The sequence below is a fragment of the Perca flavescens genome, chromosome 10 (assembly GCF_004354835.1).
Source record: "Perca flavescens isolate YP-PL-M2 chromosome 10, PFLA_1.0, whole genome shotgun sequence".
NCBI classification, from domain to species: domain Eukaryota; kingdom Metazoa; phylum Chordata; class Actinopteri; order Perciformes; family Percidae; genus Perca; species Perca flavescens.
This window is the reverse complement of record NC_041340.1, coordinates 34,880,132-34,904,985: the sequence shown is the minus strand read 5'-3', so window position 1 is coordinate 34,904,985 and position 24,854 is coordinate 34,880,132. Positions and strand designations below refer to the sequence as shown.

At 43.4% G+C, this 24,854-nt stretch overlaps 1 protein-coding gene across 2 annotated transcripts in view; it reads left to right on the top strand.

The window, feature by feature from the left end:
• The window catches only part of gpc4 (glypican 4), a 33,964-nt gene extending 11,144 nt beyond the window's left edge, over positions 1–22,820 (top strand). Inside the window, exons 2-9 of one of the 2 annotated variants that reach the window (XM_028589733.1) lie at positions 11,139–11,297; positions 16,348–16,745; positions 17,491–17,656; positions 18,604–18,734; positions 18,848–18,994; positions 19,124–19,248; positions 19,389–19,561; positions 19,667–22,820. In XM_028589733.1, the coding sequence (XP_028445534.1) occupies positions 11,139–11,297; positions 16,348–16,745; positions 17,491–17,656; positions 18,604–18,734; positions 18,848–18,994; positions 19,124–19,248; positions 19,389–19,561; positions 19,667–19,884 (1,517 nt within the window). In that variant the 3' untranslated portion in view covers positions 19,885–22,820. Of the gene's footprint in view, positions 1–11,138; positions 11,298–16,347; positions 16,746–17,490; positions 17,657–18,603; positions 18,735–18,847; positions 18,995–19,123; positions 19,249–19,388; positions 19,571–19,666 lie in introns of both variants that reach the window. The other variant, XM_028589732.1, reaches the window with a different exon arrangement.
• Positions 22,821–24,854: the final 2,034 nt, after the last annotated feature.

Sequence of the window (24,854 nt, the reverse complement as noted above, 5' to 3'; positions counted from 1 at the left end):
ATTTACTTAATACCCTTGTGTGTTGCTCGCTCTTATACATATATTAAAATGTTTGAGATAGTTTTTTTTCTTTTTCTTCCTTGCTCTTCAGAATTCCTTTCTTCTGTCAAACAAAAAGCCCTGGGCAGGTCTTTGGCTGCTTCACATAGCTCTGTGAATTTGACTGACGAGTTGGTGCCATGTGTTAAAAGCAGGTCATCAAAACCCAAATTTAAAACGCGAAGAAAACAATGGCAGACACGCTGCTGGCTAAGGGCCGATAAGCGAGGGAGGGAAAAAAAAACCATAGATGAAAGGATCAAATACTTTGTTAAATGATGGCTCCAAAGCTGCAAATCATTTGGTCAGTGTGTTTTTGGGTTAGGGTTTTTGCTGGCAGAAAAATGTGCCATTATGTGGGAGAGCGAGTCAGCTCTCCAATATTGTACATCATCGGAATGGCAAGTAGCTTTGATTTATCGACCCATTCAGTACATCATCAGGAGCGGACTGAGCCATCCATGACCGAGGCCCATTAGACCATTGTACCTTTTTTAGGTTTAGACTTTCTAGTCCCTTTGACAGTCGGCGATGACTGGTTCTCTTCCCACCGCCTCTGCTGGTGTCCAGTTTCGTAAGGCCCAACAGGTATATCAGAATCTTTGTGCCCTTTTGTAGCGTTGAGCTTCCAGGAACCCGATCTTGTACCTGACCTCATTCTGCCTGGGGGGGCTTTGCCGGGCCCCGTCCTGCCTCAACATCTGGTGGGCTTCAGTTGCTTTTGGATGTCTGTTATAAACATTGTCCTTAGGAGGGGTTCGCTGGCTTTTACTGGCAACGATGAAATGTATTGTTTGTGTGCGAAGTCTTTTTTTTAAAGGCTCTCATATGTTTCAACAAAGTTAGGGATTTTTTGAATTCTTTTTATGTGGAGTTGGAGGAAGGGCTTACGTGATTTGCTATGTGAAACTTGCAAATGCATATGACGCAAAGTTTTTCCATAAAGTGTAAAGCCTCCTCAGATGGTCGAGTGCATGCAGCGCTCTGGAGCAGTGTGTGAAGCCCATCTTAAATAGGACCTATTTGTAAGCTCAACAGTAGTCCATTTCTCTGACAGCACAACAGTGTTTGCGCAGGGTCCCATGGTAAAGCACTTGGCCTTAAGTAAACCGTGTTTTTCATCTTCTCCTTTTAAAGTATGTTTTCATTTGTGTGCCATGAGTCAGTGGAAAGACGGAGGGCTGGTGTATAAGGACAAGCCAGGAAGGCCTTTTGTGTCTTTTATCCCCCCCCCATCCTCTTCTCTTCCCTTGTGATAATCACGCTCTGCTGTAACTTGTCCTCTCCATTTGTCTGCAAAACCTCTGCCTGTCTCTGCAAATCTTAAACATAACACAGTCGCTCTTCACATTTCCTCCGCGCACGCACACACACACACGCGCATATGCACACACAAGGACCGGGCTAAAGTGTCAAGGTGGAATCTGTAGTAAAAGCACTAGATCAAACACTGCAGCTCTGCGACTCATCAAAAGGCACATAACGTGAAAGAAAGACGTGGAGAGGGTTTAGACCAGCTGTTAACATGAATCGCCCGCAACTCCCCTCTGATAGATGTTGTTGAGAAAAGATTCCCAGCAGAGTTACGGTAGGAACCGTGTATCGTGTTTTTCCTTTACGTATGAATCTGTAGTCCATACAATATTTGACATAGGCACTTATGTTAAAACCACCTGGCGGTGAGGTAAGGCTTGCGCAGGTCTTAATCTCTGTATGGCAGGCCAGCCAATCACCAGCGGTTGCTGTATTTACCAGAAGGAAGTCAAACAAGTTGCAGAAAGTTTGTGTGGAGCACGCTATGAAAGTGGCCCAAATGCAGTCCCTTCCCAAACAACAAACCACTTCTGTTTGAAGTATAAATTCCCCATAACTATGTTAACATGAATCATGGCCTCCAGCTTTTCTCATAGAGACAGAACTTGCGCAAGTGTTGGGCACTTTGACATTTTCATTTTTTTTTATGATCCCATTTCTTCGCTGCTATGTCGGTGTATTCCTTGACCTCTTGCAGACCTCATTGCTCGTTTTTAGGCCAAATGTTTGTCAAGTAAGAATACCATGTTGTACTGTGCCTCATGCCCACTTTAGTTTATGGCGTTTATGACTGAAATAACACAGAAAGCAGAATAACTTCCACTTTGGTGTCTCTCTCTCACCTAATTCCCTGGTTTCTCACTTTAACGCTCGCTCTTTAACTTTGATGTTTTCACAAAATATTCTCTACAGAATAGTGTTTAGCCTTCATTTCCTAGGTGGTGAGCTGTAGTTCTGTTCATCTTTTCTTTTTTTCTTTTTTATCTAACACACTAACCTAGCCCAGCACAGTTGAATCAACAGCCTCAGACTTCCTCCCAATTTTCCACCCCTTGTTATTAAGAGACCTTTATGGAAATAATTTCATGCCACATACACGACAAGAGGTCAGAGAGTCAAACGCAGTTTTTCTTTGACTACGAGAGGCTTCATATATATTTTTGTGCAGCAGGTGAACTTTTTAAGAACTGGCCCAGTGGTTGGAATTTGGTTTCTGACTTGTTAAATATACTCGGGGAAGTGCATGAGCGAGTTGAAACCCTGACAAAGCAGTGACCTGGGAAGTGGTGTAGGCAGGGAGCTTTTGTGTGGGGAGACAAAGCCGGAGATGCAGGGCCGGTACGGGAGAGGGAAACAGACAGAGTGAGAGGCCAGGGCAATGTTGTGGAATCTCCCCAGGGGCTTCTGGGTAAATATTCATGGATAACAGCGTTTTGGAATGTTCACAAATGGCGAGTTTTAATTGGCCAGAGGCCCAGACGGGTTTAGTAATCAGAAATGGACTATGGTGGCAGAGGGCTCTGATTTACAGATCCCTGTGTGTGTTTTGTTTGCGAGATTGTGCGCCTGCCTTTTAGAAAATAATTAACATGTTGGACAAAATGTGGATTTAGCACGGATAAACATTTTAATGTGACAATTTCTCACTCTGAATGACAAATAGTCTGCATTTAGAGTTTGTCCGTGGCAGCAAAGTACGCCTGCAAAGCAGTTGATGAGACAAGGAGATTGTAACGAGTTCTGCTTTGCCTTGTGCTGTGCAGCAGCAGACATGCCATTCTGTCTCATTGCAGATTGGTGTTTTGACAGCTGTTTTGTGGAAGAGATTTTAATTCCTGATTTATTTAAGGAAACGTCATTTTACACAGACATTATCCAAAGCCCCGTGGCTGGCTGGTAGCTGGAAATAGTCACCAGGGGAGAGCACTCCCCTAAACCAAAACTTCCTACCTCATAAAAGGATGGCGAGCATTGTTCTAAGTGGAGTAAATCTCTTGTGTCACTAGTGGCGCTAACATTTTCCGAGCTCACCACTACTGAGAGGCTTCCTCCCAGATGTAGATCCTATTATTTATGGATGTTACTGAGTGTCTAAGCAAATGTTCTTTTGCTTTATTTGTCCCCTTTGGGGAAATGTATTGTTTTGTTTTTTTGTCATTTTGTTATATTCTTGATTTAAACACACATGCAAGTGCATCAATGTGAAGAGATGTCCGAACCCAATGCAGTTGGGGAGTTGGTGCCTTGCTCAGGGCACATCGGCGGTGCCCAGGAGGTGAACTGGCACCTCTCCAGCTACTAGTCAACACTCGGTACTTGGCCCGTTCTGGGACTTGAACCCGGCTGCCCTCCAGTTCCCAAGTCCCCGCAGCCGGAGCTACCGCAACCTCCTAACGCTTCTGGTTGACGCTGAATCAATGGGTCCAATCAACATTAAGTATCGTGACTTATTCTCATGTGAGAGATGGTTGCTTTCTGGTCAGCTGACTACATGCCGAGAGACGGGCTGTATCAAAGCTGCGTGATCAAATCCTACATGCTATAGTTTGAGGCAAAGATAGCTGTATTTGAGTGTCACGTCTTCATTAGTTTAGACACCTTTGTTGTCATGGGACACAGAAGCTACCAGTACAACAAATTCAGTCAGAATGTAAAGTGCAGTAGTGCAAAGAGATATATACAAAGATGAATGAATGTACAAAATGAACAATAATCCAATGTGGTAGGGATAGTGAGAGGGAACGTATCTGAAGAGTGTATATATACAACAATCTCTACAATCGGTGCATTTCTGATACAGTATACTGTATATACAATACGCCCGTTTGACTAATTTTAGTTTGTCTTTATTTTATGGGACTCAGTTGTGCTCCATCACCAGACTTTACACTACGTATGTCATGTGATTTGTTGAACTACAATGTTTTGGCTGCATTAGGTGAACATGGTGATCCTCGTGAGGAAACCTATGTACAGCAAAGAAACCCAACCAACAAATTCACAACTAGAAAATATACAAATACAGCATATATGAAGGATGAATCCAAATGGCAGCACTAGTACGAAGTGAGGGAGACACTGATGTTTTTTAATTATGTTTATTCTTGGCGAACATGCAGATATTCTGGTTTTAATTTCAAACAATTCCTGTAAAATATTTTACTACTTAGAATGTTTAAAGCCGTTGCCCGCTTCAGTAACAAACTTTACAGGCTATAGACTAGTTATGAGAATAGTGTAATGTGTGAGTCATGGGTCAGCTGGAGCTTCATGCTAAAAACTGTTGCCGCTCCCAGCGAGGGGGCCGCGGATCGACAGTACGTGTGGAATATACCGCAGACGGCGTCCAGGTCAATGTAACACCTGGCATCTCTGAAGGAGAGAGCTTAGCCAACATTAATACCACAGAGATAATGAAAAGGAACTTAACATTACCATGTCAATAAACCCCTTTAAACATTGACGACAACGTCCACCACAGTGTCGGCTCTTTAGCTTTTTTACTTGAGTTTTGCTCGGAGACACTGACCAGCAGTCAAGGGAAACCCATTAGAGCTAAGAAATGGACACGGTTTGGCATTGCTACTCACCATTTCGTTAAAATTCTTCAGTCCGATTCAGAAGTCCCCCTGCAAGCACATTTCCGGCTCTTTTGGACTTCCCTAATGAACTGAGAGCTTAAATGCATGATTGGTTTGGCCAAAACTGCTATAAACTTGTCATTACTCTATTTTTGTAAGAGGCTGAAGTGTAGAAACAGAGTAGGTGGAAGTGTGGCCCTGCCCTGATTACCTCCATATGAACAGCAGAGTCTCTAATAATGGTTTCCGCTTACAGCATAATGTTGTTGAACATTTTCCCCCTTTTTTGCGGTGGTTCTGCCATAGCTCAGAGTACACCCATGTACGCAGGATACTAGTGTGGAAGATACATTTAATATGTAGTACGACGTGTGTTACATTCATCTTGGCTTTTATGTTACTGTGGTTTTGCTCTTCTTTAACATGGTTTGGAAATCTGCGAGAATCTTTAGCTCCCTTTTCATTGTGAAATTGCACACAGTGTAGTATAACTTTCAAAAATCTGTTTTGACTCAGCGGAACATTGAGAAATCTGAAAAGCCGACCCTTAGTATCACTATTTCTATGCACTGATGGCAGTAAAGTAATGGTCAAGTTGTCTAGGATGTCACTTTGACTTATGAAAACAAGAAGTAGGAAAATCTGGATGGGGAATGTGAACAAGACACACTTTTCCTCCCCTTCCTTTAACTACCGCTGGCATGATGCCCTTGAGCAAGAGTCTGTGGTTGTACTGAGCTGCAGCCTGACGTGAATGTGTGCATGTTTGTAGCCCCCCCTCCCCCTGCAGCTACTCCTTCAGGTTGTAAATAAGACTGAGCACTTAGTCAGCTCGCCTAGTTAAAGGACCTCTTGTAATATGGGGGGGGGGAGAATATCACATTGTACCCAAGCACTTTTCCTAACTGTACTGTGAAAACTTTGCGGTATAAAATAGGCCACTGGTTTTGCACTACAGCACTAGACTGATCTCATGCGGGAGATTCCCCTGCTGAACCCTGAACAATTATAGAGCCTTGAAAACATTTATTCCATCATGTTGAATAGATCCTCTTAAACAAAATGGTGCCTTTTTTTCCAAGTTATTACTGAAAGCTGATAAAAGCAAAGCATTTTGAGACCTTCGCTGAAATGACTGATTTCTTTCTTTATTTCTCGAGGACCAAGTTATCAGAATTGTTTGAAACATTGAATTGCTCGCTGAGAAACTAATTGGAAAAGTTTTTCCCGCAATGGATAAATGACATTTTTTTAATGAGTAGTGTATGAAGGAATTCATTTTTAAAAAAGCCGATAGAGGCCACAACTGCAGAGTCCTAACAGATGAAAGAGAGAGGGACAAAAAGAAAGTGGTGATTTGACAAACATGCTGTAACAGGAAAGAATTTAAGAAGGGAATGACTTAAAAAGCAATTGCTATGATTTTGGAAATGAGAGATGCAGCTATTTTGCAGCCTTTTAATCACTCCTTTCAAGCCCCTTTCCTTTTGAAACAGTTGACAAATTATAACGCCTACAATTTTACTCCTAAGACGTCATGCTTATAAGTAAAATTTCACACCTTAAAAAACAACATCAAAAGACCATAGGTTCAGCTCGTGTGATTGTTCATGACAGCATGTGGCGCAAAACTGAAAGTTATCTAACAAATGGCACCAATCCCTGAACCCCCACCCGGATAATTACACCCTAGACAGAGGTGAGAAGCAAGAGGAGAATGTTATGGCTGCAGGGCGTGCAAATTTACAACAGTCTGTGTGAGTAATGCTCAGTAGACTGGCAGCACCACTCTCCTTTACATGTCACAGCAGGGAGCATAATATGCCAATTAATAGTCAACCTTTGTGTTTCTAAGTGTGTTGTTAGGCAAACTTCACACCACTGAGTATGTTGAATTGAATTTTTTTCATATGCTGGACATCAGTCGGACCCACTTGGAAAATGTTCACATGTTTTTCAATGAAATTGCCGCAGTATTCACCCTCTCAAATTACCCACATTCCACTGGGATTGAATTAGTATGTACATACACTATGAGCGGTGTACAGTTTATCATTTAATTATTTACAAATGTGGATGTCTGTGCGAAAGCGGGGCGGTTTGGTTCAGTCGCAGACCACCAGGCTCCAGTTGGTGACAGACGTCGCTGAATGCTTCGTGACACGCGTTACCCCGTGGCCTCCTTCTCGGCTCTGTTAGCAGTTTTAGTGATGTCCTGAGTTCAAGAGGGTACAGGAATAATCCTTGAGGGACTTTTATGACTTGAGATTGGAGTATATGTTAGGGTTTTCTATTTATATGTTTTGCATGTGTTTGCGACTTTTACGGCTCTTAATTGCTTGTATTTATGGGTTTCTGTTGTATGTGTGTTGGTGTTACTGTGTGTGGCGATGAATGTGCTGGCTGGCGGACGGGAGGGGGGGGGTCAGAGGACAGGACCTCTCTCAGAGGAGTGGCTGTTAACCCCTGACCTCGCTGGTTAAGGCTGCAGGGTGGTGGCGGTCGAGGCGGAGGTGGGGGGCACCCTAAGGTCCGTCTGGTTCAGGGGCACATGATGGCAGGCAGAGGGGGCGGTGAGGTGTCTAATCTGGTTTTTGTCTGCAAGGCGTTTTCACCTCCCCCACCATCCTTCCTCTGAGAACAGAGTTTTAGAGGCAGGACAATGTCAAAGGGAAGTGACTTATTTTATGAGCCATTTAAAGGGGATGGTGGTCTCCCCACAAAGGGAAGGCAGGGAAGCAGTGGAGAGCTGATGAATACCATGACACACAGTCACATGTTTGTTTACAAGATGCTGCTCTCTTGTTTTGACCACCATAAATGGCAATTTTCCTCTTCTGAGCGACATTTGAACAATGTTCTGTCTCTGCCTCTTATTACAAGTACTTGGGAAGCTGGAGGGGTGAGAGGCCCCTTAAAGGAACTCCACCGTAAGGCAACTGAGAGCCAGTTCACCCATCACACAAAGACTATTCATGCCACGATGGTAGAGAAATGACTGATGCATCCACTGACCAAGCTTATTGTGAAATAGTGAGGCACAAACGTGTCACACAAAGTCCGGCATGATGTTGATATTTGTAGGGTCTAACTGTTCTTGTTAACGGTTCGCTCTCTTGTGTTCCAGGCAGGGCCATTTTTCTCCCAGTGGTGTGAGAAATTGGCTGCCAAAATGTTTTCACAAAGTATGCATTAGCTAAGAATCTTCAGTTTTCAGAGACTTAATCCTTTGAGCTAACAATGTGACATTTGTACAGACATTCCTGTGAAATATTGACCATCTCACTTTTATTTGTGTACTTTGGTAACTAGGGCTATTTTCCATGTGGATATAGCCCTTTTGATTGTACGCCTGTGCTGTGGGCAAGCAGGGGGCCCTGCTGGAGGAGAGACTGGATGGCGTGTGTGTGTGTGTGTGTGTGTGTGTGTGTGTGTGTGTGTGTGTGTGTGTGTGTGTGTGTGTGTGTGTGTGTGTGTGTGTGTGTGTGTGTGTGTGTGTGTGTGTGTGTGTGTGTGTGTGTGTGTGTGTGTGTGTGTGTGTGTGTGTGTGTGTGTGTGTTGCTCCCTGTACCTCCAATCGTGCTGTTACAAAGAGCCATGTGTTGAGCAGTGATGTGATGTGTGAATGTGTTTAGGTAGGGGCTGCCAACTGTGCCTGGGTATGTGTGTGCATATAGGAGGGGGGTCGGGTTGAATGGGTGAGGGTTGGAGAGAGAGAGATGAGTTTGGGGAGAGGACTGTGAGAGAAGGAGTGACTTGAGGCTTATTTGGACTTGATCCCAGACGGAGGGGTCCAGTTTATGGCGCCAGGGCGCATCCCTCCCTCTGGTGCCCTGTTTAGATGATTGTATTGCTATGAGTCACTTCTGACCCTGCCGTTTTTAATTTTTCAACATTTTAGCTACTATTTCAGACGAGCAGGCAACTTTTCCAAACAGGGTGTGTTATTCAGTTTGATGTTCAGTGTACTGAGAGCAAAACTGAGATGGTTGTGTTGTTTGAAGCCAGTCACACATCACACTCTTAAAGCTATCGGAAACTTGATCTAGACTTATCTATCTATCTGCTGTCTCTGAACTGTTATCTTAAGTATGTGTCAAAAAAACAGAAGTCCCCAAAGTAAGTCCTGTTTTTCTACTAGAGATCGATGGGCGTTTTTTTTTTTTTCTATTACATGCACCAAAAGAATGAAAACAACCTCAAGATGTCCCAGAAAGAACAATCCACATGGCTCAGGTTGTTATGGCGACATATTAAACATGGCAACCAGCCGTGAAAGGTTACAGAAAAACCCCACAGTCGTATACAGATGATTCACCAGAGGAACTCTTAACTAACTGAACCAAAACAAATGGTAACGGAAAAGGTAACGTTCATGCTGTAATACAAGTAAGAAAAGGAAGTAAGCTTAACCTAATCCATTCACCAGTGAAAAGCCTGAGCAGGCTTATAGTGCGGATGCGACATACTTCATATCATTTATGCCATCCTTTTGATCTTTTGGAGGAAGTTGCTTGGATTTTGTTTGTGGTGAAATAATTTTATATCTTAACTAAACAATTCACGAGCGCTCAGAAGCAAAGGATGTGAAAATTAAAGAAACTGCAGGAAAAGAAAGTCACTGTTATTGATAATGATCATAGACATCACAAGACCCAGCTAACGCCCGTTTTAGTTTCCTGTAGCTTTAAAATCAAATGCTGATGCATTTCAAGGTTTCCTATAAAGGAAACCTAACACATTTCAACCCGCATACAGTACGATGTGGAAAGTCTGCATTGTTTCTTCAGGCTAAATTAGTTCCCAAGATTAATAAATGCTGGAAAACATTACAGGTATTATTAAAGCCTCCAGTCCATGTATGACATGGAAGCCCCGCCAGTAGCTGTAACCTGTGCATGCACACAGGCCTCGAGTCAGTAAGCACGAGCTGTTGGGGAAAACCAAACAGGTCGTTGGTGCCTCGATGCACTGAAAGGATCCCTGTGTTCTCCGAAATTCCAACAGCCACATTTAAAACAAAACATTATTGCAGCTGTGACTTTGCATTCGTCCTCCCCTGACCCTCCTTTTTAAATTCATTTTTCACAAAGTTGGCAGTTGCTGTTTTATCAAGAGGCAGTATTTAGGTTTTGCATAATGGTTTTTGAGTAGAAAACGGAGTAAAAGCTCAGAGGATTTGGTTGGGTTGAGGTTTTTGGCTCGGTCCAAGACCGCGTCCGCACTAATGTAGATCTGTTTTGAAACTTTTTAAACAGTTCAACGTCGTCTGTCTACACGAGCATTTTCAGAACGTTTGTCCAACTACAATGAACTTCCAAAACCGAAAAACCCTTCACATGTCTCCTGTTCGGCATGTTAAGGCCAATTAAGCCAGCAGCCTTGCACTGTTTCCATCAGGTGGCTGTTTGTTTACAGAGCAAGCATTTAGAATGACGCTCAGATGTCTGAGGTCACATGGACATCTTTTTTTTTTTTTTTTTTTTTTAAAAGGTGCTTCACGATACAACAGACAGAACTGTAATTTTTCTATTCGTCGAAAAATGCTGCCTTACGGATTCAAAGCTATAATAAGAGGAAAAAAACATTTTTACATTTATCTGCATCAATGTTCACATTGGAGTCAGTCTTCTCACCAGCAAAGTGGGTAAAGAGCTAATCCTCTCCTCTTAAAAGTCTGTGTTTTCGAAGGACACAGCACTCAGAGAAAGCTACAGCACTGCACTATCAATCAGGACAGGGAAGTGCCAGGATAAGAGCAAGGCTCTGTAAAGTGGCCGGCTAAAGACTGCTCTGAGCTGCAATTAATCCACCTAAGTACAGTTCAGGTGGTTTTTCACAGCCAAGGTGCATTTGATTTGGTGAGGAGTGAAGTTGTTACTCAGTAGTTGAAAGGTTTCCTCCAAGACAAAAGCAAGAAATGGGGTTAATGGTCGATTATGTGTGTTTCAGACAAGTAAAATATCCGGTTGCTCAATTAATGATTACCTCACAGATGTTAACAGAGCCCCTCTGCCCCTTCTGTTATAATTCTGAACATATACTATTTAAATTGAATCACCTTTTTAGATGCCTACTGTTGTGTTGTCAATGGGTTTCATTCTAACATAAATGATCAGAGGTATTTTGTACTGATGTGACTTGTGATGACAGTTTCCTGAATCCCGTGGTGTTTTAACTGTGTGTTGTCCTCGTCTCTTCCAGGAGCCCCCCTGAAAGTGTGTCCACAGGGTTTCTCCTGCTGCACGGTAGAGATGGAGGAGAAGCTGAGCCAGCAGAGCCACACGGAGATCAAAGCTCCCGTCTCCAGGCTTAGCACCAACTTACAATCTACCTTCAGACAGAGGCACGACCACTTTGACAGTAAGCAAACACACTTCCACAAACAAACGTGCACATGCACACCGGCCACTTTTCAGACTATATTATGCCGCTTGCCGGTGCTCCCCATAGCAGCACTTGTGTTGCATGATTTTTTGACGGACGCTCCCACCTGCCAGTGCACTGCCCCGAGCGGAGACAGTCAGTCTGTGTCCGTTGGCCCGTCCACCTGTCTCTCAACGTCTCAGCTCCCCGCCTCATCGTTCCCTTCTCTCCAGAGAGACGTGCACGCTTCCAGACGGACCACACACATCTTCAAATTAGGCGTCTCTGTACTTCCTGTTTCTCTGTGTGTGTGCACATGTGTGTATGCCTGTAAATATTGGGATCAGGTTTCCCCTTTCTGAGGGTAGGAGCGCATGGGAACATACAACAGTGCTGAGTCACTGAGGCAGCGTGGGCAGCTTTGACTACCCTCAGCCACCCGACCGTGCCACCACGGCAGCTCTGCAGGAAAAGATGCTTGATAATGTAGCGGGGAGAGGATTGACTGAAAAACAGATTTACTGACTGTAAAAGATCAAAAGCGTCAGATTTGAACGTTTCTGAAATACATTGGAATTTTGCTTGTTAGGGGCAGTTATGTCCATGGTTTGACGCGTTTGTGGTTACACATGCGTGCCTGTGCATATGCGGGTCAGAGACCTTCAGATCTTATGTGTCCGTGAAAGGGAGTGAGGGATAGTCAGTAACGAGGAGAGTGTGTATTGCAGCCAGATGTGAACAGGAATGTGACGTGTCGGAATGCAGTGGCTGCTCAAGCCGTCCGGCCCCTCTTTTTCTCCTCTCTTACTGCCCTTTGTCCCCATCTCATGCCCCACTCTCTCAAAAAAAAAAACTTCTCTTGGCCCCACGAACCATCCTTTCTCGTTCCATCACACGCAACGTCTCGCTGTTGATTGCGGCATACCCTTCTTTAATGTAGCTTCTGTTTTTTTGTGCTTAGTTCCGTCTTCCACAATCTCCTCAGGTCCTTGTTGCTTTCTTAAACAAGCGTTTTAGGGCACAAATAACAATTATTCTCATCACTGGTGAATCGACTGATTATTTTCTCGTTTTATCGTTTGGTAGCAAATTGTGACAAATGCCCATCACAAGTTCCCAGAGCCCGTGGTGATGTTTTGTCTGGCCTAAACCCAAAGATATTGGTTAAAAGAATGACTTAAATCATTATTTGAATGGAATAATCATTGCAGCTCTACATTGTTTAAAATTGTCAGGTTGCCTATCACAGCATCCCCAAATCTATGTAGATAATGATTTTAGTCTATTAATTAAAAATATTTCTTGCTTAAAAAAAAAAAACTTGTGTAAAACCTGACTCAAATAAACCTTTCATTTCTCAGCCTTCTATATCTATCTTAGTTATTGCTTTGATTTGATTTTTTTCTTCTTCTGAGACTGAGCAGACTTGTTGCAATAGGAAAGAGAAAGAGAACGATTTCCTGGTAAAATAAATACGTTGACATTTCTTGGAGCTGCTTTGCACTGGAGCTATAAGTGGTGTCGTTTTTTATAGTCTGCACATTTAATAATGGATGTGCTCCTATATGACACAAAAAGGAGTTCTCAGTCTTTGATTTTGAGGAACTGACACTGGAACCATGATTTTCTTGACAATTATTTTTAACAAAGCCTGAACAACTGTAGGGTCATCTTATTTGACCGAGAGGGGGCAGTCCTCGAGCTGACAGTGAGACTCTTCCCTGCGCTTCATTTACCTTCCTCCCCTTTTGTGCCCCCTGCCCCTCCTCATCACTGTAGGCAGGTTGCTGCTGTCTCTGAACTGTTAGATGTGGGATCTCTTTACAAAGGCCTGCTGTGCTCTCTTCCACCTGGGCCATTAGACAGTCTCTCTCACTGGATACGGTGACGGGCTCAGGTTGCCGTTCCTATTATTTCCTGTTGTCACATCGAGACACCCTAAAGGAGACACTTCCCGTCTGTAAAATAACACAGGAAGTGCTCATTGTATTTGCGGTTACTGCAGTGGACTTTCACGTTGATGACGTCGTCTAATTGCCCACGAGAAGTGGCATGCATGTGTGCGTAAACACAGCTGCGACTGTACGTGAAGACAGACGCAACAACATGCGCTCACACACTAACAAACTCAGGAAGTAGTGTTTGTGATTAGGCAGGCTCTCATCATGCGCCTGGAGCTGGGAGTCATGGCCAATTAAGACCAGGGCCAGAAATAGTTCTTACCTCTCTGTGTCTCCTCACTTTGTGTGTTTTTCCTGGCCTCAGCCTGTCTGTCCTGCTGCACTGACCCCATCCAGCAGAGCAAGCCTATGTCTGGAATTTAAGCACATGGATTAAGGCCCCATGTCTCCACACACACACATACACACACACACACACACACACACACACACACACACACACATCTGAAGCACTGAAGTCCAACAGCAGGAGGGACAGAATCCCATCCCATAAGAAAACGGAGAAGCGCAGAAACTAATTGGCACAAATAGGATGCAATTACTGCCTGGGCTGGGATTGGGAGGAGCAGAGTTTATAGGGACACGGGTGGGGGTGCGGGGGAGAGGAGGGAAGTTCTTTGGAGGAGGAAGTAGGAGGGGGAGGAGTGGGAGGAGATCGGTAAGCTCCTCTGTTCCTATGATGGATTGGGCCTAAGATCATCGCTCATAATTTAGGGCCTTCTCCGCAACATGTGGAAATGATGACAGGGTGAGGAGGGGAGCAAGGAAAGGAAAGACGAATACTCACAGAGGCAGGAGTCGTCCTTCTTCCTTACATTTTGCTACAGCGTACACTCGCTCTTGTGTAACCTTTCACCCAGATTCTGTCAGACCATTGGCTGAGCGACAGGCGCATTTTTTAATGGAAAAATCCTGAGAGAATATTCAGCTCCTATGCCTGGCAGGCGGCTGCATGTCATAAACTGTTTTTAATGACAATGCAAGATGCCTGTGTAATGCTGCTCATACTTCAGGCCCTCAGCTAGGGCCAAAGAACCCCCCCCCCCCCCACTGCTCACACACATCCTGCACAGGCCGTTCTCTTTTTAACCAGTGCGTTTGTCCAAACTCATTACAGGGCTTATCTGTTTAGCATATAGGCATTACCGCTCTAATAAACTGTAGAATGGAAGTAGAGAAGTTTGGGGTTGTTGTCCTGCTTCATGCCTCTTCCTCCTCCTCATCACCTCCTCCTTCTTTTACTGACTTTAAACTTGTGGCTACTATGACATTCCAGGGGTGGGGGTGGACCTTTTTGTTTTAATCTCTGTCAATGGAGCGTGGAACTTGGTGCCCTCTCTCCTGGCTTTGTGTGTGTGTGTGTGGTGGGGGTTGGTGGGGGGCAATGATGGCGGGGAGGTAAATGGAGGGACTGCAGTGTTTCCGGTATCCTTGGCGACACAGTGGGGATTTGGAGTTAAAAAAGCCCTCAACTTAACCCGCCCCAAGCCACCCTCACCCCTCCCCAACCTCATTTTTTCTTTTTCGTGTGTCAGTCTGAAGTGGAAGTGACAGTGCTACTTGTGTGTGTGTGTGTGTGTGTGTGTGTGTGTGTGTGTGTGTGTGTGTGTGTGTGTGTGTGTGTGTGTGTGTGTGTGTGTGTGTGTGTGTGTGTGTGTGTGTGTGTGTGTGTGTGTGTGTGTGTGTGTGTGTGTGTGTGTGTGTGTGTGTGTGTGTGTGTGTGTGTGTGTGTGTGTGTGCTGGTGGCAGGGAGCATGTAGTGACTCCCTCTGTGAGAGCATGGGAACTTTACATTTCAAAGCCAAGCAGAGGGCACCCAGAGAAACTGCAGCGGGACAGAAGTATTGGGCAGACAGAGAGAGCGAACAAAAAATAAAGAGGGAGAGAGATGAGTGAGAGGGGGTGAGTGTATGGTTGCATGCAAGCGAGACTGAAGGTGAAGAATTTTTCAGAGACTCTGAGGAATTCTCATTTTGTTCAGATTAAGAAAGTTGGGGGGTCCGTGGGAGGGGGCCTGGATTATTGGGGGGGTGATGGACATTCCTCAGGATGAAGTAGGTCATTGTTCCCTGTCTCTAGTGAAGAGAGCTCACTGAAGGAACTGATGAAGTGAAAGCAGCGGAGGGAGGGAGATGCAGGGCTGGTCCATATACGGGAGGGGGGGGGATGGCATTATTCAGTAATCCTATTGAAAATGCCTCTGAAGGACAGTGCAAGACAAGCCGGGAGAAAGGAAAGCGAATGGAATGTGACAACAGAAAAATGCCATTGATGGTGGTCAGTTTGAGGCGGCTTGATGTGGAGAGACGTCTCTGCTGAATGGCACGGCCGCTCGTTCAGCCTGAGATGCTCCGGCTCCACCTTTCACCCCTCCTGCTTCACTCCTCTATGCTTCACTCCTCTCATCTCCTCATTTCCAACCGTCTCCCTCCCATCCCAATACATTCCTTTGCCTTTCATCCAAGATTTTATGCTTAAACTGTTTCTGTTGAGATACTCAAAATGTCGGGACATGGGCACAGGTGAAGCGGACCAACTGTCTATCTGATTTCAAATGGTGGCAGCAGCACAGCCATAGTCAGAAAGCAAAGGTGTGGGTGGAGGGCTCTGCATATCAAGGTCTTTCAGATGTACCAGAATACAGCCTTGTGGCAGCAATATTGTACTTTTGAAATGTTTATTTTTATAGACAACAGCAATCATTTAGTTATTTACATGCACTGTGGTCATACTGGAATCTGTATATTGCAACATCTTGATGAAAACCTCACAATGGGCTTGTGTGTTGCCCTATGTTTTGTAATGACATACCCACAAAGTGTGAATTTACTGTGCCCAAACAAGTGAAATCATATGGAGAAGTTATTGAGTTAAAGATTGATAATATCAGCTCTCAGTCTCTGTAGATGTCCCAAGCAATATGGTATCCATCATACAAACTCAATTTCCTTTTGTAACATCTTTACAATAAATCTCTCCCTGAAGATGGACATGAAATGTTAACAATGTAAAATAGTTTGTTCTGGCTCTTTGGCAGCCTCAACATGAAGTCATCGCACTAATCCATCTCTTTCTCTTCTCTGCAGAGTTTTTCCGTGAGCTTTTGAAAAATGCGGAGGTCTCGCTGCACAACATGTTCGTGCGCACATACGGGATGATGTACGTGCAGAACGCGGAGCTGTTCAAGAACTTCTTCGAGGCCCTGACTCGGTACTATGTGTCCGGCGGCGCTGCGGTCAACCTGGACTCCATGCTGTCGGACTTCTGGGCCGACCTCCTGGAGAGGATGTTCCGCTTGGTCAACGTGCAGTACGACTTCAGCGACGCCTACATGGAGTGTGTCAGCCGGCACACGGAGCAGCTGCAGCCCTTCGGCGATGTGCCTCGCAAGCTCCGCATCCAGCTGACACGGGCCTTTGTCGCCGCACGCACCTTTGTGCGCGGCCTGACGCTCATGCCAGAGGTGGTCAATAAAGTTTCTATGGTAAGTTAGAGGTGCTTGTAAAACGTTTCATCTTTGCTTGGACAAGTACTGGACACTTTAGGGCTGCGCAATTAATCGCAATTATATCGAAATCAAAACATGGACTAGTGCAATATCCAAATCGCAGGGGGCGCAATATTTGTTAATGGCAAAATGTGTCAAACCATTCTGAATGAAGTATTGTGGTGCTGCGGAGATGTCCCGGCCTCCAAATCGTATCCTACAGACTAAAGAGAAAATCTTCGTTTGGTACAGATCCTCGCAAAAATCACACTATAATCATTTTCATTTCTTTCAATGTTAATAATTTTCAGTGAGAATAATGATATAAAAACGATCATTCCCTCCAATATTGTGAGTCATATCGCAATATCGGTCAAAAATAATCGCAATTCGATATTTTCCTCATATCGTGCAGCCCTAGGATACTTTAAGGTTTTTCCAGAAAGCTGTGTCCACCCCTCCCTTCTTTGTTTCTGACTTCATATCGTTCTTGGACAATTCTGCTGTTCCATTACAGTCTCTTGATAACATAAACCACGTAGAGCGTTCTGGTATGGCATGTTTTTCCACTGCAGTGAGTGATTCATTGGTGATTAGATTATACTGCTTTGTGGAGTTGGCTTATAAAAATTAATGGTCATGCTTTTTCATAGTCCAAATATGTGTCTGTGGTGATGTTGGATGAGTGTTTTTGCTCTGGTGAAATGATAGCAGTGCGCTAACCGCCCCCTGCCTCCTCCAGGTCAGTGCGTCTCCCAGCTGTGTGCGAGCGTCCATGAAGATGTTGTACTGTCCCTACTGCTCGGGCCAAGTGGCCCTGAAACCCTGCCAGAATTACTGCCTGAATGTCTTGCGTGGCTGTCTGGCCAACCAGGCCGACTTGGACACTGAATGGAACAACTTCCTCGGTAAGTGTTCGTCGCCCGATCAAGGACACCTTCTGCAGCCATTATTTACCTAACCTGACCCGCTATAACCAAAATGACGTAAAGTGTTTGGTTTGGCAGCAGACTATATTTATACAACTCCCTGCTCATGTGTTCTTTTACAAGTTGCCACTGCAGTGCTCATATTTCTCCAAAGAATAAGAATAATAATTTATGTTTAAACTAATCTAACCTAATCTACTTCAGCCTTATCTAAACATGTATCTCTCTTTAGCGCTGTGTGCTTGAAACCAGTGTGACATGATAGAATTGGGGGTAATTAGATGATGAGATATATATTCTTTGTTTCTAGTGTATTGTAGGTTATTGCAGTTTAGCAAGAACACGTTTAACAAAGGCCCACAGGGTTTACTGTAAAAAAACAAACCCATGTATAAACACGTCGAGAGAGAGAGAGAGAGAGAGAGAGAGAGAGAGAGAGAGAGAGAGAGAGAGAGAGAGAGAGAGAGAGAGAGAGAGAGAGAGAGAGAGAGAGAGAGAGAGAGAGAGAGAGAGAGAGAGAGAGAGAGAGAGAGAGAGATGTTGTGACCCACAGGATGAATGCAGCTCCTGTGTTGTGTAAACACGGACCCAGATCAGTTTCATTACGTTCAGGATGGTGCACATATCCACCGTTGTACTCTTTCTACGTGAGGTTTCCTGGTTTCTTTACCACACTTCCATGCGCCCATCCCTGGCTGCTGACTCTGTGGCAGCCTCTGGTTTGTGCTGCCTCCTTTGCAGTGCAGCAGCTTCACTCTGCCATAACCCGAGGTCTCAGTTTCCCTGGTCAACAATCCCCTGCTCTTGGGCATGTGCTCCCCTCTAGTGGCAGCTTTTAGCAACATCTAGCTTGACCGATTAAAATCCCATCCTGCAGTGGATCCATTTCTAGTGCTCTAATGTTGATGTTATGTTCTGGTTTTCAGATGCCATGCTTAGTCTAGCAGAGAGGCTTGAAGGTCCCTTTAATTTTGAGTCCGTCATGGATCCCATCGACGTGAAGATTTCCGAGGCCATCATGAACATGCAGGAGAACAGCATGCAAGTGTCCCAGAAAGTCAGTATCATTTCACAGTATTTAAAAAAATTAAATAAAAAAAATTAAACAAAAGAATGACAAGGAATAAAGAGATCCACTAAGTTCACTTTATACTTGTTAATTTCTGACAGGTTTTCCAAGGATGTGGGCAGCCGAAACCAAACAAGGCCTTGCGTTCCAAACGCTCTATGAAAGATACAGGCTTTAACGGCCGCTTCCGCCCTTACAGTCCTGATGCTAGGCCCACTACCGCCGCCGGGACAAGTTTAGATCGATTGGTACGGACTAAGAAAAACCCTGAGCACACCACACTACTGCTGCTTTTGCTTTAAGTAGTTGTGCCTGACTCTTTTTTTTTTTTTTTTCTTTTCTTTTTTTTTGTGTGTGTGTGCATGTTTTCTATGCAGACAACTGACGTGAAGAAGAAGCTGAAACACGCAAAGAAATTCTGGTCAACATTGCCAGAGACCGTGTGTGCAGGTGAGAGGATTGCACCTGGGGACGAGTGCTGGAATGGAACAGCAAAAAGCAGGTAAGATAAACACACACACACACACACACACACACACACACACACACACACACACACACACACACACACACACACACCATACATCAAGCATTGTAAAATAATCCAACATCTTGACTAATTTAGATTCTCGCTCTACATAGGTACGAGTCAGTTGTCATTGGCAATGGACTGGCCAATCAGGTGTCGAACCCCGATGTGGACGTGGACATAACAAAGCCAGACATTGTTATTCGCAGTCAGATCGCCGTTTTGAAGGAAATGACAAGCTGGCTCAAAGCCGCACACAGCGGCAACGACATCTCGATTGAGAACGGTGAGGATGGTGAGGATGGTTAACGTTCTTCCTCATGTTTTCTTCATGGCGTCGTGTCCGAGCTGTACACATCTGACCCCGGTGTCTTTTATTTTGTTTGTCTAGATGACGTTGGCAGTGGAGGAGAGGAAAGCGGCAGTGGTTGCGACTCTCCATCCTGCAACACAGACCGGGACATGTACTTCTCCACTACACAGAGCCCCGTCAATCCCAAGATTGATTCAGTGGGTTCGCCCTCAGCCGGGGGGGTTGCTTCACAGGGAAGCATGGCGCTGGCGCTCTGCGGGCTGGCCCTGGCCCTGCTCGCTCCCCACTTGAGATAAAACTGGCTGGGCAGGAAGAGGAAGAAAACGACCAGAATTGGTGGAGCGAAGGAGAACACTGTCAGAGAGACTTTAAAAAGACTGCCTTCAGGACCTTGGACTATCCACCATAGGGGGGAAAGACTCTTCTTAATATTACAATAACTTCACTTTGAATTATTTGTTTGTATGTTTTGAGGACATCAGTGTACAGGAATATGATTTTCTTCCCAAGAAATCCACCTCGTTTCCCCCAGATAAACCTTTACTCCTTATGGCTCTTTTGGAGCTGCACTATGGCTCTGCTTGCAGCATTACAAACATAATATAATTGTCTTATTTTGGCAATTTAATCTCATAATACGTTGTTGTGCCTTTTCAATGATTGCTATCTGATGTCTGAATAGTAAGCCAGATGTTTGGTTGAACATTTAGTGCCTGTGGTGGGACATATCTTCATATTTCTGGGGATGTTCTTTCTTTCCATTATTCAGAGATCCACAAATCATAGTGTTTATGTTATGAACGTTAGCAATCATTTGAATGTGCATACTGTGAATGTTTGTGTCCGTGTACTCACACATTGACATACATCAGCCAGTCAGAAATTATGAAGATAGCTGTTGATCTCAACTAAGGAACCTTTTGGAGCGTTTGTGCGCTTTGCTTCAGAGAAATGTTAAAAACAATCTTCTCATTTTCATCCAGCGAGAGAAGTTCCAGCACAGGTATTTATGTTTGACCTGGAGATGGAATCATTCTTTAGAAGAGCTTTTGGGGGCGCATTGCGAGCCCAAACATGCATCATTGTATGTCTTCTGTGAGCATTATCACAACCTAACTTTTAATTTACCTTTGTTTTTTTTTTATTTAATTTCCTCAGCTTAAACCGTTCAAAAGTAAGGTCATACCTCACGCATGCTCTCATTGTCAATGCAATCTAGTGATGTTGAGTTGAAAATGTCTGATCGAGTTGAGCTATGTTGGCTGGCATCCTGGTGAAAGGTAACTGGCGTGGAAGGAGAAGGACTCCCCTGGCATTAACCCTGAAGAAGGCAAAGCTGACACGTCCTGAAAGCCCGTATTGGTACTGGAAGCTCAGTTCAGCACACAGGCTGGGACTGTACAGTCTCACTTGTTTGAAAAAAGAAATAAAAAAGAAAGTGATGACATGTATGTTCAGAGCGTTTCACATCAAACTAGAGAAGAGGAACAAAAGACAAAGTGCTTTGATCAAATTGAAATCAAGAAAAGATTATTTTAATACAGGGTTTTATGTTGAAGAGGTGTTGTAATTTTTAGCTATTTTTGGTATGAAGATATATATTAGGTACTACAGTGGATTTTACTGCTAGTTTTAGGTGGTGGAAGAGGACAACGTGCACAGATATTGGGGACACTTTTGGTCAGTGTGCGCAGTTTTAATTTTTTTTATGTTTTTGGTGCTCGTTTTGTTCAACCACGTCCCCCGTCCCCCGATACACTTGTGCCTCTTAAGCGGCCTGTGTCGGTATGAATGGACCCGGAACCATTTGATCCACCTATTCTCACGTTCTCATCATTTCAACTTGAGGTGGAATGTTGTATTGTCACAAGTGCTACCAAAATGAATGCAATGTATGGTGCCTGATCTTTTTTTTTTTTTTTTTTTTTTTTTTTTTTTTTTTTTTAAACCGTGGTACATTATTAACAACTTCTTGAGGTAAAAGAATGTAGATGTTGATTTGTATCTCTTATCTGCTTAGAGTCCCTGTAAGCTGTTTTGAGTATATTGTTACCAACTGACAAGCACAACATAAGATTTTCTATATCTTCTAATTTGATAATCTGGTCGGTTAGTTGCGTTACCTGGCCATTTTCATCTCTAAAATGATGCTGCCTCATGTAGCTTTTGTACAGTAACTTATGCATGTATTTTAATGTCATTGCAAACATGCTTTTAGAACTGACATAGATGATCCGAAATACAGTATTCCGAATCCAGTATTGGATATGCAAAAACGTAGGTGAATAATAATTCATATCTCAAGGTAATTGATTTTAATTGATCCGATTCAGTGGCTTTGAATATGCATTTTGGAAAAAAAAAAAGAAAAATGGATTGGCATGTTTTCACATTTGTCTGCAGGTCTGAAACAATTGGCTGCAGTTAAGACCGATGGTAAATACTGGACACAGCCTTGGTGCCTCTTGTTTGGCTCTGAAACTGACCGGTTGATTGTAAGCTCACATGACTACGAACAAATCGACGAGGACATCAATATTAGGAATCTGACTTTGAAGGATTTGATGAAAAAAGCTACGCAACCCACAGAAAATACTGAAGCCGTAATTTAAAACAGCGATGCTGGTTTGGCATTCCCTCCGCATGTGACCGGTTCAGTTCACTTCTCCTGATTTTTGTTCTTTTTTTTGTGTGTTCCACCAACATTTCTACCAGGGCTTGTGCATGTTGTTTGTGTCATGTGGAAGAGTTGAGTCGAGCGTGAAGAAACCCAAACTTTCAGAGGAAACGTTTTTGGGTGATGATGGTTAAAAAAAAGATGTCTGTGCTTGCGGGCCAGGGCAGCACCATTTTCCGGCCGGCAGGAGGCGGTCCAGCAGCTGGATGTTGTTCATTTGATCCACAGAGCAACTTCAGTCTTCAGTGACTTAAAAGTTGAGTTGGACAGGTGCTGAAAACTTACCATCAGCCTTTGGCCCACAAGAACAGAAAGGACTCTTCAGAAAGGAATCTTTCTGAGGAGAGACTGAGAAAAAAAAAAAAAAAAACCCTGTAAATAAAGAGCAGCCGGCTTAGATGTCTCTAAAAGAGGCCGTAACAGTACACCAGATTTATACTTGTCAGAGTATCTCCTAAATGTTATGGAAAACAAGATGAGATAGATGTTAAATTGTAAGAGAAAATGTATATTAAACAACATTTCTTGTTGAAATAAAGACTGACAATATTTAAATGGTTGTGAATGGTCTCATTTCATCTACACTCCTGATTGACTGGTCTCCAAAAGGCTACAGTTTCAGGTAAGAGTCCCGATAGCGTGAGAAGTAGCCAACAGATGAATGATTTTGTCGACACTGGAGTCTAAATAAAGCTGATGAAAAATGGTTGTATTTTTGCTTTTGGGAAACACTAAGCCTTTAAAAACCATAGACGTTGTGTATTTGAGTTCACACTGGGGCTGCACTATATAAGGGAAAATATCTTGTGATTATTTTGACAAATATTGCAATTGCGATATGATTCACGATATTGGAGGGAATGATTATTTTTGCATTATTATTCTCATTTACAGTGAAAAATATTCATTTAAAAAAAAAAATTTTTTGAGGATCTGTACCAAACAGATTTTTTTTTTCTTCAGTCTGTAGGATAGGATTTGTAGGCCGGGATGTCTCTGCAGCACCACAAAACTTCATTCAGAATGGAATACAATTTTCCCTTTAAGAAATATTGCGATTAATTGTGCAGCCCTGGTTCACACATTATACAAACTTACTTAGAGCTTCTTTTTTTTTTTTTTTTATCAGAACTGGTATGTAGTGGCTAACATTAAGATTGGTTTTAGGGGGCCTTGACTGTAACTCCAGTTTGAGCTGCTCAGTTCTTTTGCTCTTTACCATTTTCTTTTAGTCAACAGAAATTGTCCAGTGTGTTTACCAGACACTCTGTCTCTCCACCTCAAGTACTGATAAAACATGCATAATGTGTTTGTGATCCTCCTACACATTCACATGAGACATTGACACATGAGGTCCTTTGTCCCCAGGGCCATCCAACTCTTCAATACCACACATAGGGGGAGGGGAGAAATGGACTTTTCAGCATGAGCCTGTCTCTCTCAGCTTATTATAGGCTATATTAGCCCTCCTACACAATCTGGACTGTGGTCATAACATCTACATCTTATAACTTATTTCCTGTTATTGTTCTTAAAGTATATTATTACTTTTCTTGTTTGTCAAGCAGTTCTATTATGTTTACATTCTTGTCTTTTCATAGTCATAGTTGATATTTAATAGTAGACTATGCTATTGCACTGTTCAGTCCCTGCGCTGTTCACTTTTGCACTACCACCAGTGCAGACACTCTACCATAGCACCTTATCATAGTCATTGCATCACATGGTCACTCCATACCAGACCACTGTGTATATACAGTATATTTATACTTATATTGTTTTGTTTTTTTCTTAATTTAGAGAATGTGTGACATGCACCTACAACACCAAAACAAATTCCTTGTATGTGTAAAAAACGTACTTGGCAATGAAGCTTTTCTGATTCTGATTCTTTGTAATCACTTCACAAATTGTTAACTCTTTAAAGGTCCCATGACATGGTGCTCTTTGGATGCTTTTATATAGACCTTAGTGGTCCCCTAATACTGTATCTGAAGTCTCTTTTATATAGACCTTAGTGGTCCCCTAATACTGTATCTGAAGTCTCTTTTATATAGACCTTAGTGGTCCCCTAATACTGTATCTGAAGTCTCTTTTATATAGACCTTAGTGGTCCCCTAATACTGTATCTGAAGTCTCTTTTATATAGACCTTAGTGGTCCCCTTATACTGTATCTGAAGTCTCTTTTATATACACCTTAGTGGTCCCCTAATACTGTATCTGAAGTCTCTTTTATATAGGCCTTAGTGGTCCCCTAATACTGTATCTGAAGTCTCTTTTATATAGACCTTAGTGGTCCCCTAATACTGTATCTGAAGTCTCTTTTATATAGGCCTTAGTGGTCCCCTAATACTGTATCTGAAGTCTCTTTTATAGCCTTAGTCCCCTAATACTGTATGAAGTCTATTTCCCTCAGGATTACAGCCACTAGAGCCAGTCCCACAATGAGCTTTCCTTAGGATGTGCCATTTCTATGTCTGTAACTATTGAGGAGAGGGGGGTGCAAGGTGGAGGATGGGGGTGTGGCCTTGACCAACTGCAACTTTGCTCGTTTGAAAGCCATGATGTCTCTCTCTCTCTCTCATGGG